This window comes from Lucilia cuprina, chromosome 2 (assembly GCF_022045245.1).
Source record: "Lucilia cuprina isolate Lc7/37 chromosome 2, ASM2204524v1, whole genome shotgun sequence".
NCBI classification, from domain to species: domain Eukaryota; kingdom Metazoa; phylum Arthropoda; class Insecta; order Diptera; family Calliphoridae; genus Lucilia; species Lucilia cuprina.
In genome coordinates, this window is record NC_060950.1 from 67,474,269 (window position 1) to 67,489,216 (window position 14,948).

A 14,948-nucleotide genomic window follows, 5' to 3' on the forward strand; every position below is an offset into this window, starting at 1 on the left:
AGTTCTGTTCTAGTTCTGTTCTAGTTCTGTTCTAGTTCTGTTCTAGTTCTGTTCTAGTTCTGTTCTAGTTCTGTTCTAGTTCTGTTCTAGTTCTGTTCTAGTTCAGTATTAGTTCTGTTTTAGTTCTGTTTAGGTTCTGTTCTAGTTCTGTTCTAGTTCTGTTCTAATTATGTTCTAGTTCTGTTCTAGTTCTGTTCTAGTTCTGTTTTAGTTCTGTTTTAGTTTTGGTTCTGTTCTAGTTCTGTTTTAGTTCTAGTTCTGATGTATTTCTGTTCTAGTTCTGTTCCAGTTGAGTTCTAGTTCTGTCCTATAATATTTTTTAAGCATAGAAAAATAAGAATATTTTTTTTGTTTAAACTTTTATGAGTTAATTTTTATACTTTTTTCAAATTTAATATTCATAATATGACTCTCCTGATAACGCCATTACTTATTTATTAGTTCTTTTTAAAAGAATTTTTAAATTATGAAAAAATTAATAATTTCTTAACATCACGTATGTTATGATTATGCATTTATTAATGTTAATCTATTCTTATAAATCAAAACCCCACAATATCTTTATTAATAATTTCACATAAAGAATCACAGCAAAAAAAAAAAAACAAAATAAATCTTGATAATTCATCAAAAAAAGTTACCGAATATTTTAATTATTTCCATTACGTAGTCTAAAGTAAAAAAAAAAAACAATGGTTGTCAGAAATACATATGAAAATATTTAGATTTATAATTTCAGATAAAACATAAATTTTAGAGATATGTGCATATATTTTATGTGTTAAATAAATAAAAATATGACATATAATTATAGGGAAAATATTAAGATTTGAAATTTTGGGTAAAAGATCAGCTGTTATTGAAGAATTGTTTGCAAACATAAATAAAATTTTATAGTTCTTGAATTGTTTGTTGGAATTAAAATTCTCTTAGAATTGTTTTTAATCGAGTTATATAATTTCCTAGAATTGTTTTATTAAATTCAAATATTTTGCTCTAATTTTGAGTGTGTGAGCAAAATTTCATTCATTTTAAATACAATTTCCTTTGTTCTTTTTTTTATTTTCTCATAAAATAAACATAAATTGTTTTTATTAAACAATTGTATTTCTAATGCTAAAGTCATTTGTTTTGTCTAAAAAGTTGTAAAATTATTTTTGTATTTTAAGAAAAAGAAAAAAAAGCGCAAAAAATCGCAATTACTTTAGAAATTAACTTTTTTGGCAAATGAGTTTATTCACCTATAAGTTGGTTAAAAATAAGTTTCTTTTGAAATCTAAGTTCCTTAACCGCTGCTTAAGCGAATGGTTTCTTGATTTCATAATAGGCTTAAAAAATTAAATAATAAAGAAATTATTAAATTTTGTACTTAAAATGATGTCATACAAATAATTGAAGAAACGAATTATGATGATTTCTTTAATCTATTAAAAATATTTAAAAATTCAAAAAATTACTATGAAGTAATCAAATTAATTTAAGAAAATCTTAAAAAAAATTCCAGTTCAAATCAAAATTTAAAGCCGTTTATTAACGGTTAACATTTATACTCTTTTTGTAGAGTGTCTTAAACTCTAAAGCTTCTAATTTTTATGAAAACTCCCCATTACAATCCCCCGTAGTTTCTATTGAAATTTAAACTTCTCGGCTGTTTAAGGTGCGGTTAGTAATTTTTATGATCCGTTAAAGTGTTTGTCTGTATGTCTCTTTTACAGATGATGATGATGACAATGATGACAACATAAGTGTCACAATGACACAATTGTAATTGTTTTCAAATGAAGTGCAGATTTGGCGATTAGCAACATCACTTTGTAGTAACTCTATTATGTTTCTGTGTTTTCAGTGTTATTTTGTCATAAAGCCTGAGATGAAACTCATGGTTTTAATTGCTTAATATTGCTATTGTTGTTGCTGTTTTTGTTTTTTTTTTTTTTTTTTGTTAAAGGTACATCTTATATACCATTTTTGGTTTTCAGTTTTTTTTTTTTTCTTATTCTGTAACCAACTTTAATAACAAAAAACAAACTTACAATAGTATCACGTTTATCTTTGACACCAAAAATGGTAATGAAAAAAAAAAAACTATTGAACCAAGTTTGAATGTACAAACTACAACGGTTAAATGCGGTTTTTTTCTACTTATTATTCCTCTTGTCTTTAGAAACCAGAAACATGACTTCTTTTTAATACAAACTTTTATCACTTTGTGTGAAGAAAAAAGATTGTGAAAATATTTCATCACAATATTGTTAAAGTTTTTTGTTATAGATTTGATTTTAAGAAAATGATTTACTGCGCAAGTCAAACTGACTTTAGAAACTGTAAACAACAGAATAAAGGAGCGGTAAAGTTTTCTATTAGGCAAAACATGTGACTAAGAAAGTTGGAGTGATTAATTTATAGATTTTCTTAATGTGTTTTTAACTGAACTAGAACTAAACTAGAACTGAAATAGAACTGGAATAGAATTGAACTAGAACTGAACTAGAATTGAACTAGAACTGAACTACAACTGAACTAGAACTGAACTAGAATTGAACTAGAACTGAACTACAACTGAACTAGAACTGAACTAGAACAGAACTAGCACTGAACTACAACTGAACTACAACTGAACTACAACTGAACTAGAACTGAACTAGAATTTAACTAGAACTTTACTAGAACTGAACTAGAACTGAACTAGAACTGAACTAGAACTGAAATAGAATTGAAATAGAACAGAACTAGAACTGAACTAGAACTGAACTAGAACTGAACTAGAATTTAACTAGAACTGAACTAGTACAAGAACTGAACTAGAACTGAACTAGAACTGAACTAGAACTGAACTAGAACTGAACTAGAACTGAACTAGAACTGAACTAGAACTGAACTAGAACTGAACTAGAACTGAACTAGAACTGAACTAGAACTGAACTAGAACTGAACTAGAACTGAACTAGAACTGAACTAGAACTGAACTAGAACTGAACTAGAACTGAACTAGAACTGAACTAGAACTGAACTAGAACTGAACTAGAACTGAACTAGAACTGAACTAGAACTGAACTAGAACTGAACAAGAACTGAATTAGAACTGAACTAGAACTGAACTAAAACTGAACTAGAAATGAACTACAACAGAACTATAACTGAACTATAACTGAACTATAACTGAACTATAACTGAACTAGAACTGAACTAGAACTGAACTAGAACTGAACTAGAACTGAACTAGAACTAGAACTGAACTAGAACTGAACTAGAACTGAACTAAAACTGAACTAGAACTGAACTAGAACTGAACTAAAACTGAACTAGAAATGAACTACAACAGAACTATAACTGAACTATAACTGAACTATAACTCAACTATAACTGAACTATAACTGAACTAGAACTGAACTAGAACTGAACTAGAACTGAACTAGAACTGAACTAGAACTAGAACTAGAACTAGAACTAGAACTAGAACTAGAACTGAACTAGAACTGAACAAGAACTGAATTAGAACTGAACTAGAACTGAACTCGAACTGAACTAGAACTGAACTAGAACTGAACTAAAACTGAACTAGAAATGAACTAGAACAGAACTATAACTGAACTATAACTGAACTATAACTCAACTATAACTGAACTATAACTGAACTATAACTGAACTAGAACTGAACTAGAACTGAACTAGAACTGAACTAGAACTGAACTAGAACTGAACTAGAACTGAACTAGAACTGAACTAGAACTGAACTAGAACTGAACTAGAACTAGAACTGAACTAGAACTGAACTAGAACTGAACTAGAAATGAACTAGAACTGAACTAGAACTGAAATAGAACAGAACTAGAAATGAACTAGAACTGAACTAGAACTGAACTAGAACTGAACTATAACTGAACTAGAACTGAACTATAACTCAACTATAACTGAACTATAACTGAACTATAACTGAACTAGAACTGAACTAGAACTGAACTAGAACTGAACTAGAACTGAACTAGAACTGAACTAGAACTGAACTAGAACTGAACTAGAACTGAACTAGAACTGAACTAGAACTGAACTATAACTGAACTATAACTGAACTAGAACTGAACTAGAACTGAATTAGAACTGAACTAGAACTGAACTAGAACTGAAATAGAACTGAACTAGAAATGAACTAGAACTGAACTAGAACTGAACTAGAACTGAACTAGAACTGAACTAGAACTAAACTAGAACTGAACTAGAACTGAACTAGAACTGAACTAGAACTGAAATAGAACAGAACTAGAAATGAACTAGAACTGAACTAGAACTGAACTAGAACTGAACTATAACTGAACTAGAACTGAACTATAACTCAACTATAACTGAACTATAACTGAACTATAACTGAACTAGAACTGAACTAGAACTGAACTAGAACTGAACTAGAACTGAACTAGAACTGAACTAGAACTGAACTAGAACTGAACTAGAACTGAACTAGAACTGAACTATAACTGAACTATAACTGAACTAGAACTGAACTAGAACTGAATTAGAACTGAACTAGAACTGAACTAGAACTGAAATAGAACTGAACTAGAAATGAACTAGAACTGAACTAGAACTGAACTAGAACTGAACTAGAACTGAACTAGAACTAAACTAGAACTGAACTAGAACTGAACTAGAACTGAACTAGAACTGAACTAGAACTGAACTGGAACTGAACTAGAACTGAACTAGAATTGAACTAGAACAGAACTAGAACTGAAATAGAACTGATTTAAAACTAAACCTTGATTTTATCTTCACATTTCAATAGCCTACCACCCGTAGGGTACTTGGTTTTCAAGAAAAATACGTTACTTTTTAATGTTTTTCTACTCCTAAGCACACAAAAAAGGAGTGCTCCATTATAAATTCTAACTACATACAATGTTTGCTTATTTTTTTATTTATTTTCTATCTTTACAAAAATTCATAAATTATATTAAATGACAATTTATTTAAATGTTAATATCTGTGGTATCGACTACAATATATGACAATTTGCCAACAATTGATCTCATTATTTATGGCAATGTTTTTTTGTTTTAATAAATAATATTTTTTTCTCGATTTTAGCAAATTTGGATTTTTGTTGAATTTATTTGTATTAGAAAAGATGTACGTTATTTTACAAATATGGTTTTTTGCCATAACTGTTTGATTAAGATTTATTTATTTTATTATTTAAATTATTGTAAATATTTGTTAAACATGTTGTATTTTTTTAGGTGGGTTGTAGCAAATTGTGAGGGAAGAGAAATGTAAATAAAAAATACAAATAATTAAAATTAAAATATCCAAATAAGAAATTTAAATATGATTTAGTAGGTTTATTTTAATAAATGAATATTTAAATGCTACTTTCTTTAAAGCACAATGGGATTTAAAAAAAAAAAAAAAACTTGTCAATGTTTATAATTTCAATGCTATTTTAAAGATTTTTATTCCCAACCCTGTTATTTACAATATTTACAAGATCATCTCAAGCACCAATTCCGAGAAAGAAATTTGACACTAACATTTTACTCTCTCGAATATATAAATGTCAAACTTTATGTTGAAAAACTCACCCCTGCATTTTCTGATCACTATTTTGTGATTAACTTGTTTACATTCTATTTGATCAGCTTAACAACAATAACAATATTTTTTAACGGTAATCGCTATTACTTCACTATTTATTTTATTTGTTACTATTTATTTGTTCTTAATTTATTTAAACAAATTATTAATTACAAAATATAAATTTAAAAATAAAATGCCCAGTGAAATTATTACCCTACAACTTGGACAGTGCGGAAATCAAAGTATATTTTTAAATTTATAAATATTCAATAAGTTTTTATTAAACTTTTCATTTTTAAAAGTTGGTTTCGAATTTTGGAAACGTTTGTGTCAGGAGCATGGAATTTCGCCTACAGGTCTTTTGGAAGATTTCACCACTGATGGTTTAGATCGCAAGGATGTGTTTTTCTATCAAGCCGATGATAATCATTATATACCAAGAGCTGTGCTTTTGGATTTGGAACCACGTGTCATACACACGATAATGACTTCGACCCATGCCAAGGTAAATTAAAACGTTAGGAATTAGGCAGTAGTAATTCTATTCTATTCTAGATTTAATCTAGTTCTGTTCTGTTCTAGTTCTGTTCTAGTTCTGTTCTAGTTCTGTTCTAGTTCTGCTCTAGTTCTGTTCTAGTTCTGTTCTAGTTCTGTTCTAGTTCTGTTCTAGTTCTGTTCTAGTTCTGTTCTAGTTCTGTTCTAGTTCTGTTCTAGTTCTGTTCTAGTTCTGTTCTAGTTCTGTTCTAGTTCTGTTCTAGTTCTGTTCTAGTTCTGTTCTAGTTCTGTTCTAGTTCTGTTCTAGTTCTGTTCTAGTTCTGTTCTAGTTCTGTTCTAGTTCTGTTCTAGTTCTGCTCTAGTTCTGTTCTAGTTCTGCTCTAGTTCTGTTCTAGTTCTGTTCTAGTTGTGTTCTAGTTCTGTTCTAGTTCTGTTCTAGTTCTGTTCTAGTTCTGTTCTAGTTCTGTTCTAGTTCTGTTCTAGTTCTGTTCTAGTTCTGTTCTAGTTCTGTTCTAGTTCTGTTCTAGTTCTGTTCTAGTTCTGTTCTAGTTCTGTTCTAGTTCTGTTCTAGTTCTGTTCTAGTTCTGTTCTAGTTCTGTTCTAGTTCTGTTCTAGTTCTGTTCTAGTTCTGTTCTAGTTCTGTTCTAGTTCTGTTCTAGTTGAACTAGAACTGAACTAGAACTAAACTAGAACTGAACTAGAACTGAACTAGAACTGAACTAGAACTGAACTAGAACTGAACTGGAACTGAACTAGAACTGAACTAGAATTGAACTAGAACAGAACTAGAACTGAAATAGAACTGATTTAAAACTAAACCTTGATTTTATCTTCACATTTCAATAGCCTACCACCCGTAGGGTACTTGGTTTTCAAGAAAAATACGTTACTTTTTAATGTTTTTCTACTCCTAAGCACACAAAAAAGGAGTGCTCCATTATAAATTCTAACTACATACAATGTTTGCTTATTTTTTTATTTATTTTCTATCTTTACAAAAATTCATAAATTATATTAAATGACAATTTATTTAAATGTTAATATCTGTGGTATCGACTACAATATATGACAATTTGCCAACAATTGATCTCATTATTTATGGCAATGTTTTTTTGTTTTAATAAATAATATTTTTTTCTCGATTTTAGCAAATTTGGATTTTTGTTGAATTTATTTGTATTAGAAAAGATGTACGTTATTTTACAAATATGGTTTTTTGCCATAACTGTTTGATTAAGATTTATTTATTTTATTATTTAAATTATTGTAAATATTTGTTAAACATGTTGTATTTTTTTAGGTGGGTTGTAGCAAATTGTGAGGGAAGAGAAATGTAAATAAAAAATACAAATAATTAAAATTAAAATATCCAAATAAGAAATTTAAATATGATTTAGTAGGTTTATTTTAATAAATGAATATTTAAATGCTACTTTCTTTAAAGCACAATGGGATTTAAAAAAAAAAAAAAAAACTTGTCAATGTTTATAATTTCAATGCTATTTTAAAGATTTTTATTCCCAACCCTGTTATTTACAATATTTACAAGATCATCTCAAGCACCAATTCCGAGAAAGAAATTTGACACTAACATTTTACTCTCTCGAATATATAAATGTCAAACTTTATGTTGAAAAACTCACCCCTGCATTTTCTGATCACTATTTTGTGATTAACTTGTTTACATTCTATTTGATCAGCTTAACAACAATAACAATATTTTTCTAACGGTAATCGCTATTACTTCACTATTTATTTTATTTGTTACTATTTATTTGTTCTTAATTTATTTAAACAAATTATTAATTACAAAATATAAATTTAAAAATAAAATGCCCAGTGAAATTATTACCCTACAACTTGGACAGTGCGGAAATCAAAGTATATTTTTAAATTTATAAATATTCAATAAGTTTTTATTAAACTTTTCATTTTTAAAAGTTGGTTTCGAATTTTGGAAACGTTTGTGTCAGGAGCATGGAATTTCGCCTACAGGTCTTTTGGAAGATTTCACCACTGATGGTTTAGATCGCAAGGATGTGTTTTTCTATCAAGCCGATGATAATCATTATATACCAAGAGCTGTGCTTTTGGATTTGGAACCACGTGTCATACACACGATAATGACTTCGACCCATGCCAAGGTAAATTAAAACGTTAGGAATTAGGCAGTAATTCTATTCTATTCTAGATTTAATCTAGTTCTGTTCTGTTCTAGTTCTGTTCTAGTTCTGTTCTAGTTCTGTTCTAGTTCTGCTCTAGTTCTGTTCTAGTTCTGTTCTAGTTCTGTTCTAGTTCTGTTCTAGTTCTGTTCTAGTTCTGTTCTAGTTCTGTTCTAGTTCTGTTCTAGTTCTGTTCTAGTTCTGTTCTAGTTCTGTTCTAGTTCTGTTCTAGTTTTCTTCTATTTTTGTTTTTGTTCTGTTCTAGTTTTTTTCCTAATTCTTTCCTAGTTCTGTTCTTTCTATGTTCTAGTTTTGTTTTATTTTTACTTCCAGCTCTATAACCCCGAAAACGTTTATCTCTCCAAACATGGTGGTGGAGCTGGCAACAATTGGGCCTCCGGTTTCAGTCAAGGCGAAAAACTACAAGAGGAAGTTTTCGATATTATCGATCGAGAAGCCGACGGTAGTGATTCTTTAGAAGGTTTTGTACTTTGTCACTCCATAGCTGGTGGCACTGGATCCGGTATGGGTTCATATATGTTGGAACGTCTCTCCGATCGTTTTCCCAAAAAACTTTTACAAACCTACAGCGTATTTCCCAATCAAGATGAAATAAGTGATGTGGTAGTACAACCCTATAATTCTATTTTAACATTGAAGAGATTAACCAATTGTGCAGATTGTGTTGTGGTCTTAGATAATACCGCTTTGAATCGTATTGCTTCGGAGCGTTTGCATATAGAAAATCCTACTTTTACCCAAATTAATACATTGGTATCGACCATAATGTCGGTTAGTACTACAACCCTGCGTTATCCTTCATATATGAATAATAATTTGATAGGATTGACGGCACCTTTAATACCTACACCCCAATTACATTTTCTAATGACCGGTTATACTCCTCTTACTACAGATAGTGATGTAAGTATGGACCTATTTTTTAAAAAGAAAATATCGTTAAGGGAATTCTTTGTATAATCTAGCCCAATTTGAATATACGCAAAACTACGGTACTAGATGTTATGAGACGTTTATTGCAACCCAAAAATATGATGGTTTCATCGGGTCCGGATAAAGCAAATATTCATTGTTATATTTCCATATTAAATATTATACAGGTAAACTTCAATAATCTTCAGTGTATGAACACGAATTAAGGTAAATTTATAAAATTTTCAGGGTGAAGTAGATCCCACTCAAGTCCACAAATCCCTACAACGTATACGTGAACGCAAATTAGCTCAATTCATACCCTGGGGTCCGGCCAGTATACAAGTAGCCTTGTCCAGAAGTTCTCCATATATACAAAGTAATCATAAAGTTTCAGGCCTAATGATGGCCAATCATACTGGTATTAGCTCCCTATTCAATCGTTCTCTGGCTCAATATGATAAGTTACGTAAGAGAGGTGCGTTTTTGGATCAGTTTCGTCGTGAAGATATGTTTAAAGATGATTTATCTGAATTAGATAATTCACGAGATGTTATCGATTGTTTGGCTCAAGAATATGAAGCGGCCACGCAGAGGAATTATTTGCAATGGGTGCCAAAGAATCGGGGGGAGTAAAGTGAATAACGGGGATTTTTCTAATTAATATTTTTTATACAAAATGTAAATTCATCGTAAATTTTGTAAATAAAAGAAAAACTATCGAAAATTTCTATAAAAAATAAAATTTATCGAAAATGTTCCAAAAAATTTATCAAAAGTATAAAAAAAGGAATTTATAAAAAAAGAAAATTTATAAAAAAAGAAAATTTATCAAATAAAAAAAGGGAAATTTATCCAAAAAAAAAGGGAAATTTATCTAAAATTTTCTATAAAAAAGAAAATTTATCTAAAATTTTCTATAAAAAAGAAAATTTATCGAAAATTTTCTATAGAAAAGAAAATTTATCGAAAATTTTCTATAAAAATGAAAACCTATCGAAAATTTTCTCTAAAATGAAAATTTATCGAAAATTTTCTATAAAAAAGAAAATTTATCGAAAATTTTCTATAAAAAAGAAAAATTTATCGAAAATTTTCTATAAAAAGGAAAATTGATCGAAAATTTTCTATAAAAAGGAAAATTTATCGAAAATTTTCTATAAAAAGGAAAATTTATCGAAAATTTTCTATAAAAAAGAAAATTTATCGAAAATTTTCTATAAAAAAGAAAATTTATCTATAAAAAAGAAAATTTATCGAAAATTTTCTATAAAAAAGAAAATTTATCATAAATTTTATTTAAAAATAAAAATTTATCGAAAATTTTCTACAAAAAAAATTTTTTATAAAAAGGACAATCTTTCCAAAAATTATATATAAAAAAGAAAATTTATCGAAAATTTTCTATAAAAAGAAAAATTTATCGAAAATTTTCTATAAAAAGGAAATTTATCGAAAATATTCTATAAAAAGAAAATTTAATAAAAATTTTCTATAAAAAGGAAATTTATCGAATATTTTCTATAAAAAGAAAAAATTATCGAAAACTTTTTTAAAAAGAAAAATTTATCGAAAATTTTCTATAATATAGAAATTTTATCCAAAATTTTAATAAAAAGAATATTATCGAAAGATTTGTATAAAAAAGAGAAATTTTTCTAAAATTTTGTATAAAAATATATTGTTCTATAAAAAGGAAATTTTTCTGCAACAAATACAATTAAATGCGAATTTTGTATAAAAAAATATTTTTTTAAGTATTAAAACTAAATATAAAATGTGTAATAAAAGTAAAAAAACATTATTTTTCACTTACCATTCAAAGCCCACCGTCTGGCAACTTTGCTCTAACTAAATACTGGTATTTTTCTTTCAAACATGCAACTCTGTGTTAGCGTCAACTTTATTTTGACATTTCACACGCTCATTTGTCATTAACGGGTGTTGTTTTTTACATATTTTTCCTGCTGATAAAAATACCTAGAAGTGATTCATTTTTGTTAAAAAACTTTAAAACTATTAAATAATATTTACTTTTAACAGTTTACAAGAAAAGTTTCCATAATGGCTGCTACTTTAAAACCATATCTAACTGCTGTACGCCATTCCTTAACCGCAGCAATGTGTTTACAAGACTTTGCCTCGCAAGTAGTGGAGCGACACAATAAGCCAGAGGTAGAGGTGTGCTCTAGCAAGGAATTGATTTTAACACCTGTGGTCATATCTCGCAATGAAAGAGAACGTGTCCTCATAGAACCCTCTATCAATTCGGTGCGTGTTAGTATTGCCGTTAAACAGGCGGATGAAATTGAAAAGATTCTTTGTCACAAATTCACCCGTTTCATGATGCGTCGTGCTGAATCCTTTATCATATTGAGACGTAAACCCATTGAGGGTTATGATATTAGCTTTTTGATTACCAATTTCCATACGGAACAGATGTACAAACATAAATTGGTGGATTTTGTCATCAGCTTTATGGAGGAAATCGATAAGGAAATAAGTGAAATGAAATTGGCTGTCAATGCTCGTGCACGTACTTGTGCTGAAGAGTTCTTGAAAAGATTTTAAGTTGGCGGGGCAAGTGGACGTAGTTGCTGTGGTTTTACGAGCTTCCTAAGGATGTGCTCAAAGTTAAAAGTATTCCGGTGTTTTTTTAATTTAATTTTTATAAATGTGTATCTTTTGTGTCAGTGCATTTTTCTTGATTTTGATTTTAAGTGAACAAAAGTTTTGTAATTTTTCTTCCCGGAAAAGTTGATTGAAGAAAAACTATAAAAGAAATAAACTAGAGTTAATAAATAGACTTTTCATAAAACTGAAAATGTTTTAAAACAAAAAATATCCAAAAGATTTCAATATTTTCTTTTTATCTGTTCTATAACTTTCTTTTAACACCAAAAATGTTCAACAACATTCATTTTTAATAGAAGAATTTTGAAAAAAGAAAAAAAGTTCAAAATTTGATTTTCTAGAAATTAGTTTCGTTATCGTTTTATCATTTCTTTTTTTTTGCGTAAAGTTAAGAAAATTTAACCAGCAGGTTTTCTAGGAATGTGTCGACTAATACTACCAAAGAATGAAATAACTTTTCAATAACTAACCTGTAATTTCTTAACTTGGCAGTATTTTACTGTGAAACATTTTTTTTATTTAATAATTTAATGCTGACTTCCTTTCGAAGGACCATACCACAAAAACAACAAGGAATTTTCATAATCTATAATAGTTTCCGTCGAGGAATCGCCACTCTCTGAATTTGTAACATCCACAAAATGATATTGACCTGAGGTAGTGGTAAGTATAGGCAAAGAAGGATGAATACTTACACCATTGCAACAATCCTGATGTAAAGGTAACTGGAAATAAAAAGAAAAAATACATACATAAAGACAACAACTCTCCAAGAAAACTTTTAACAAAAAAAAAAAATAAACCTCATATTGTTGTTCCTTATCGCCTAAATTCCATATTCTTAATAAACCCTGGGTATCACCACTGGCTAACCATGTCTTCATAGGTGTTAAATCATAATAAATCCTTTGATTAGTCTCTACATTTCTTTCAAATACTTGTAATGGTTCTGTATAGTTACGCATATCCCATTGCAAGATTTTTCTATCCTTACGAGCACCACTAAATAAATACCAATTTTGATCAAATGTGGGGGAATATTTCAACCAGGTTATGCCACCACTATGACCACCCAAGGTAAATAGAGGTCCCAATTTGGGAGCCCTTAAATCATAATGATTGATATAACCAGTCCATGTACCCGCTGTAACACAATTGTCATTATCTGTAGTTAAGGCAAAACAGGAAACAGCTTTTTTCACAGGAATTGTAGTGCAAGCGCGACCTGGTCTTTAGGAATTAAAGAAAATATATGTACATTTAAACAAGTTTTTTTTTGTATATTATTCTAAAAACTTACATATTGGTATCAAAGATTTTAATAGTTTTCTTATATCCTCCTATAACCTTTTCACCACAATTACTAAATATTATGGAAATGGCTGATTCGACTTCATCTACCTCATCGTAACCACGATAAGAACATCTTAACTCTCCGGAGAATGCATCCCACATGTGAATGGGTTCATGTTGTCTAGTAGCAAGCCAACTAAAACAAAAAACATTTCAATATTTTCTTGTTTTTATGAAATCATGATGTCAACAAATATAAGTTTAAAATTAGAAAATATAAGCTTACCAACATGTAGCTGGATATGAGCTATTCATAAATGGATACCAACAACAATCATAAACAGTACCACCTTCTTTTACATGGACCGCTGACGTCAAATCACTCAGACTTCTTTCGGCATCCAATTCTTGCAACGTGTATAAATCTGTAGGTAATTCTACAATATGCATACCTAAAAGAATCTTAATATGATAATAAGCTTAATAATACATTAATTTTATCTTAACTAACCATCCAAATGCACGGGCACCAATAAACAGGTGCCATCCGGTGACCATAAACAACCTTTCGTAAAATTTTGCTTTTCAGCGGTGGAAGGCCAAAGTCTACGTCCAACTTCTATTAAAGGATAATGAAATAATTTACTTTCATCGGGCAAAAATTGTGAAGAATCCTGTTCTATAATGGTCTCAGTCATTTCTTGTTCATTATGTGGTTCCTCTGTTACTTTCCCATTTTCCACTGCGGTTTTATTGGGTTGTAAATGTGAAAACATATCTTTTTGTGTTTGTCCTATCACTGAACACTCCATAGTACTTATTTCTTCCACATCATCATCATCGTCATCATCTTCATCGACTGGTATAACACTTTCTTCAGCTTTATCTTCATCATCACTTAATTCCATGGTGATTTCTTTATTACTTGTACTTCTGCGAGACTTTGTTAAAGTTGCCTCTTTTAAGGTATCTGCCGTTGATTGTAAAGTACCATTTGTTGTTTGTGTTACATCCATATGTGAACTATTGCCATTTACACATTTTTTGCGCAATATATCCCGCTCCTCCTGCTCCAAAGTTATACTTAGTTTAGGTGAAGATTCTGAAATAGTTTTACTGTTTTGTAATGTAGATTCCTCGGTTAGTATTTGACTAAAATCTAATTTACTAAAATTTACATTGTGATTGAGGGTGGCGGATTCCTCTAAAATGGATTCGGAAAAGGCAGCTAATGGAAGAAAATAATTTGTAAGATTTTAATAAAGATTTAACAGAATTTTCTTCATTTACTTACATTGTTGTGAGGTATTTAAGCTGTTATCTTGAATATTCATTTCGAATAATTCTTTTCTTTTATAAATATTGATAAAAAAAAACCGGGAAACATGAAATAGAAAACAATGTTTAAAATAATGCATGAAACGAGAGGCAGGTTTGACAATTGTAGGATGTGCCAGGCGAATTTATATGAGGTGATTGAAGTTAGGGTTTTACAGTTAAAAAAAGTCGGTGTTTTTACAATACGATATATGAAGTCGACCTTGTGCTATTTATTTTGTTTATTTTCGCTTTATTAAAATTCGAAATTATATATAAAAAATTTTGTTTGATTTTTTACTAGTTAATAGATTTTAATACTTGGCCAGCTGTGGCCATCCGTATTAACACTTCATAAGAGTTTCATTATACTAGCACTTTGTGATACTAGGTGAAAAAGAATTTCATTAGTTTAACAAGTTATCTACATATAAATGTTGTATTCGTTAATAAGATAAAATGTTTAGGTCTTGTTGTTGATAACTTATTAAATTTTTCTCCACATATCAATTATCTGTCTTCTCGAATATCGTTTCTCTTAAG

The 14,948-nt window shown here is 29.2% G+C and overlaps 4 protein-coding genes across 5 annotated transcripts; 3 read left to right on the top strand and 1 right to left on the bottom strand.

Annotated features, from left to right (window-relative positions):
* The first annotated feature begins 5,706 nt into the window (after nucleotides 1-5,706).
* LOC124421277 (tubulin gamma-2 chain-like) lies at nucleotides 5,707-7,387 on the top strand. The gene is made up of 3 exons (XM_046956178.1): nucleotides 5,707-5,813; nucleotides 5,874-6,076; nucleotides 7,367-7,387. Exons 1-3 carry the CDS (start codon nucleotides 5,765-5,767, stop codon nucleotides 7,385-7,387), a joined length of 273 nt encoding a protein of 90 aa, XP_046812134.1. The 5' UTR covers nucleotides 5,707-5,764.
* Nucleotides 7,388-7,831: 444 nt separating this feature from the next.
* LOC111682307 (tubulin gamma-1 chain-like) lies at nucleotides 7,832-9,882 on the top strand. The gene is made up of 5 exons (XM_023444224.2): nucleotides 7,832-7,947; nucleotides 8,008-8,210; nucleotides 8,562-9,152; nucleotides 9,215-9,349; nucleotides 9,411-9,882. The coding sequence occupies exons 1-5, from the start codon at nucleotides 7,899-7,901 to the stop codon at nucleotides 9,795-9,797; spliced, it is 1,365 nt and encodes a 454-aa protein (XP_023299992.1). The 5' UTR covers nucleotides 7,832-7,898; the 3' UTR covers nucleotides 9,798-9,882.
* Nucleotides 9,883-11,051: 1,169 nt separating this feature from the next.
* On the top strand, nucleotides 11,052-11,967 carry LOC111682315 (actin-related protein 2/3 complex subunit 4). The gene is made up of 2 exons (XM_046956372.1): nucleotides 11,052-11,147; nucleotides 11,205-11,967. The coding sequence occupies exon 2, from the start codon at nucleotides 11,226-11,228 to the stop codon at nucleotides 11,730-11,732; it is 507 nt and encodes a 168-aa protein (XP_046812328.1). The 5' UTR covers nucleotides 11,052-11,147; nucleotides 11,205-11,225; the 3' UTR covers nucleotides 11,733-11,967.
* Nucleotides 11,968-12,271: 304 nt separating this feature from the next.
* Nucleotides 12,272-14,650, bottom strand: LOC111682312 (telomerase Cajal body protein 1 homolog). 2 transcript variants are annotated; one of them, XM_023444231.2, is made up of 7 exons: nucleotides 14,383-14,647; nucleotides 14,267-14,316; nucleotides 13,600-14,204; nucleotides 13,375-13,540; nucleotides 13,096-13,284; nucleotides 12,599-13,025; nucleotides 12,272-12,520 (listed from the first exon to the last, which is right to left on the bottom strand). In XM_023444231.2, exons 3-7 carry the CDS (start codon nucleotides 14,102-14,104, stop codon nucleotides 12,323-12,325), a joined length of 1,485 nt encoding a protein of 494 aa, XP_023299999.2. In that variant the 5' UTR covers nucleotides 14,105-14,204; nucleotides 14,267-14,316; nucleotides 14,383-14,647; the 3' UTR covers nucleotides 12,272-12,322. The 2 variants fall into 2 exon arrangements, with proteins under 2 accessions (XP_023299999.2, XP_023299998.2); XM_023444230.2 differs by having other exon boundaries at nucleotides 13,600-14,316; nucleotides 14,383-14,650.
* Nucleotides 14,651-14,948: the final 298 nt, after the last annotated feature.